Source organism: Mandrillus leucophaeus, unplaced genomic scaffold (genome assembly GCF_000951045.1).
Source record: "Mandrillus leucophaeus isolate KB7577 unplaced genomic scaffold, Mleu.le_1.0 Scaffold431, whole genome shotgun sequence".
NCBI lineage: Eukaryota > Metazoa > Chordata > Mammalia > Primates > Cercopithecidae > Mandrillus > Mandrillus leucophaeus.
This window is the reverse complement of record NW_012104599.1, coordinates 819,433-820,332: the sequence shown is the minus strand read 5'-3', so window position 1 is coordinate 820,332 and position 900 is coordinate 819,433. Positions and strand designations below refer to the sequence as shown.

At 49.3% G+C, this 900-nt stretch overlaps 1 protein-coding gene across 1 annotated transcript in view; it reads left to right on the top strand.

Annotated features, from left to right (window-relative positions):
* GPRC5A (G protein-coupled receptor, class C, group 5, member A) overlaps positions 1-900 on the top strand; it is a 27,766-nt gene that overhangs the window by 15,652 nt on the left and 11,214 nt on the right. The window contains exon 2 of the mRNA XM_011993626.1: positions 601-888. Within this exon, the coding sequence (XP_011849016.1) occupies positions 608-888 (281 nt within the window). The 5' untranslated portion in view covers positions 601-607. The remainder of the gene's footprint in view (positions 1-600; positions 889-900) is intronic.

Genomic DNA, 900 nt, shown 5'->3' with positions numbered 1-900 from the left:
TTTCAAGAGACAGGGTCTTGCTCTGTTGCCCAGGCTGGGGTGCGGTGATGTAATCATTGCTCACTGCATCCTTGAACTCCTGGGCTCAAGCGGTCTTCCCACCTCAGCCTTTTGAGTAGCTGGGACTACAGGTGCGTGCCACCATGCCCAGCTAATTTTTCATGTAAAGATGGAGTCTTGTTACGTTGCCCAGTCTGGTCTCAAAATTCTGAGAGCAGATGATCCCATTGCCTCAGCCTCCCGAAGTGCTGGGATTATAGTAGCATGAGCCAACACCTCCAGCCCTGCGAAGTTTTTTGAAATTAGGCTTCAAAATACCTCTTCAGAGTGTTCAGGTTCTCTGGCTTTAAGGTAACTATTAAGATAGTTCAACTGGGGGAAGGGACACACGAGATTTCTTCCTGTTCTTCAATAGGTTTTAGAATTTACTACAGGAGATAGGGGAAAGTTAGTAGCTTTACTTAATGTAGTAAGCTCAAAGTCAAAACCCTGGCTAAACATGCAAAATTCGTTTCCTAATTCTTTTTTAGTCTTCTATGTCTGAGGACTGTGTTAGGAGACTCACCACCTTCTCCCCACACCAACATTCCTTTTCTGCAGGTCCAGAATGGCTACAACAGTCCCTGATGGTTGCCGCAGTGGCCTGATATCCAGGTACCACAGACTTTGTGATAAGGCTGAAGCTTGGGGCATCGTCCTAGAAACGCTGGCCGCAGCCGGGGTTGTGACCTCGGTGGCCTTCATGCTTGCTCTCCCACTCCTCGTCTGCAAGGTGCAGGACTCCAACAGGCGAAAAATGATCCCGACTCAGTTTTTCTTCCTCCTGGGTGTGCTGGGCATCTTTGGCCTCACCTTCGCCTTCATCATCAGACTGGACGGGAGCACGGGGCCCACACGCTT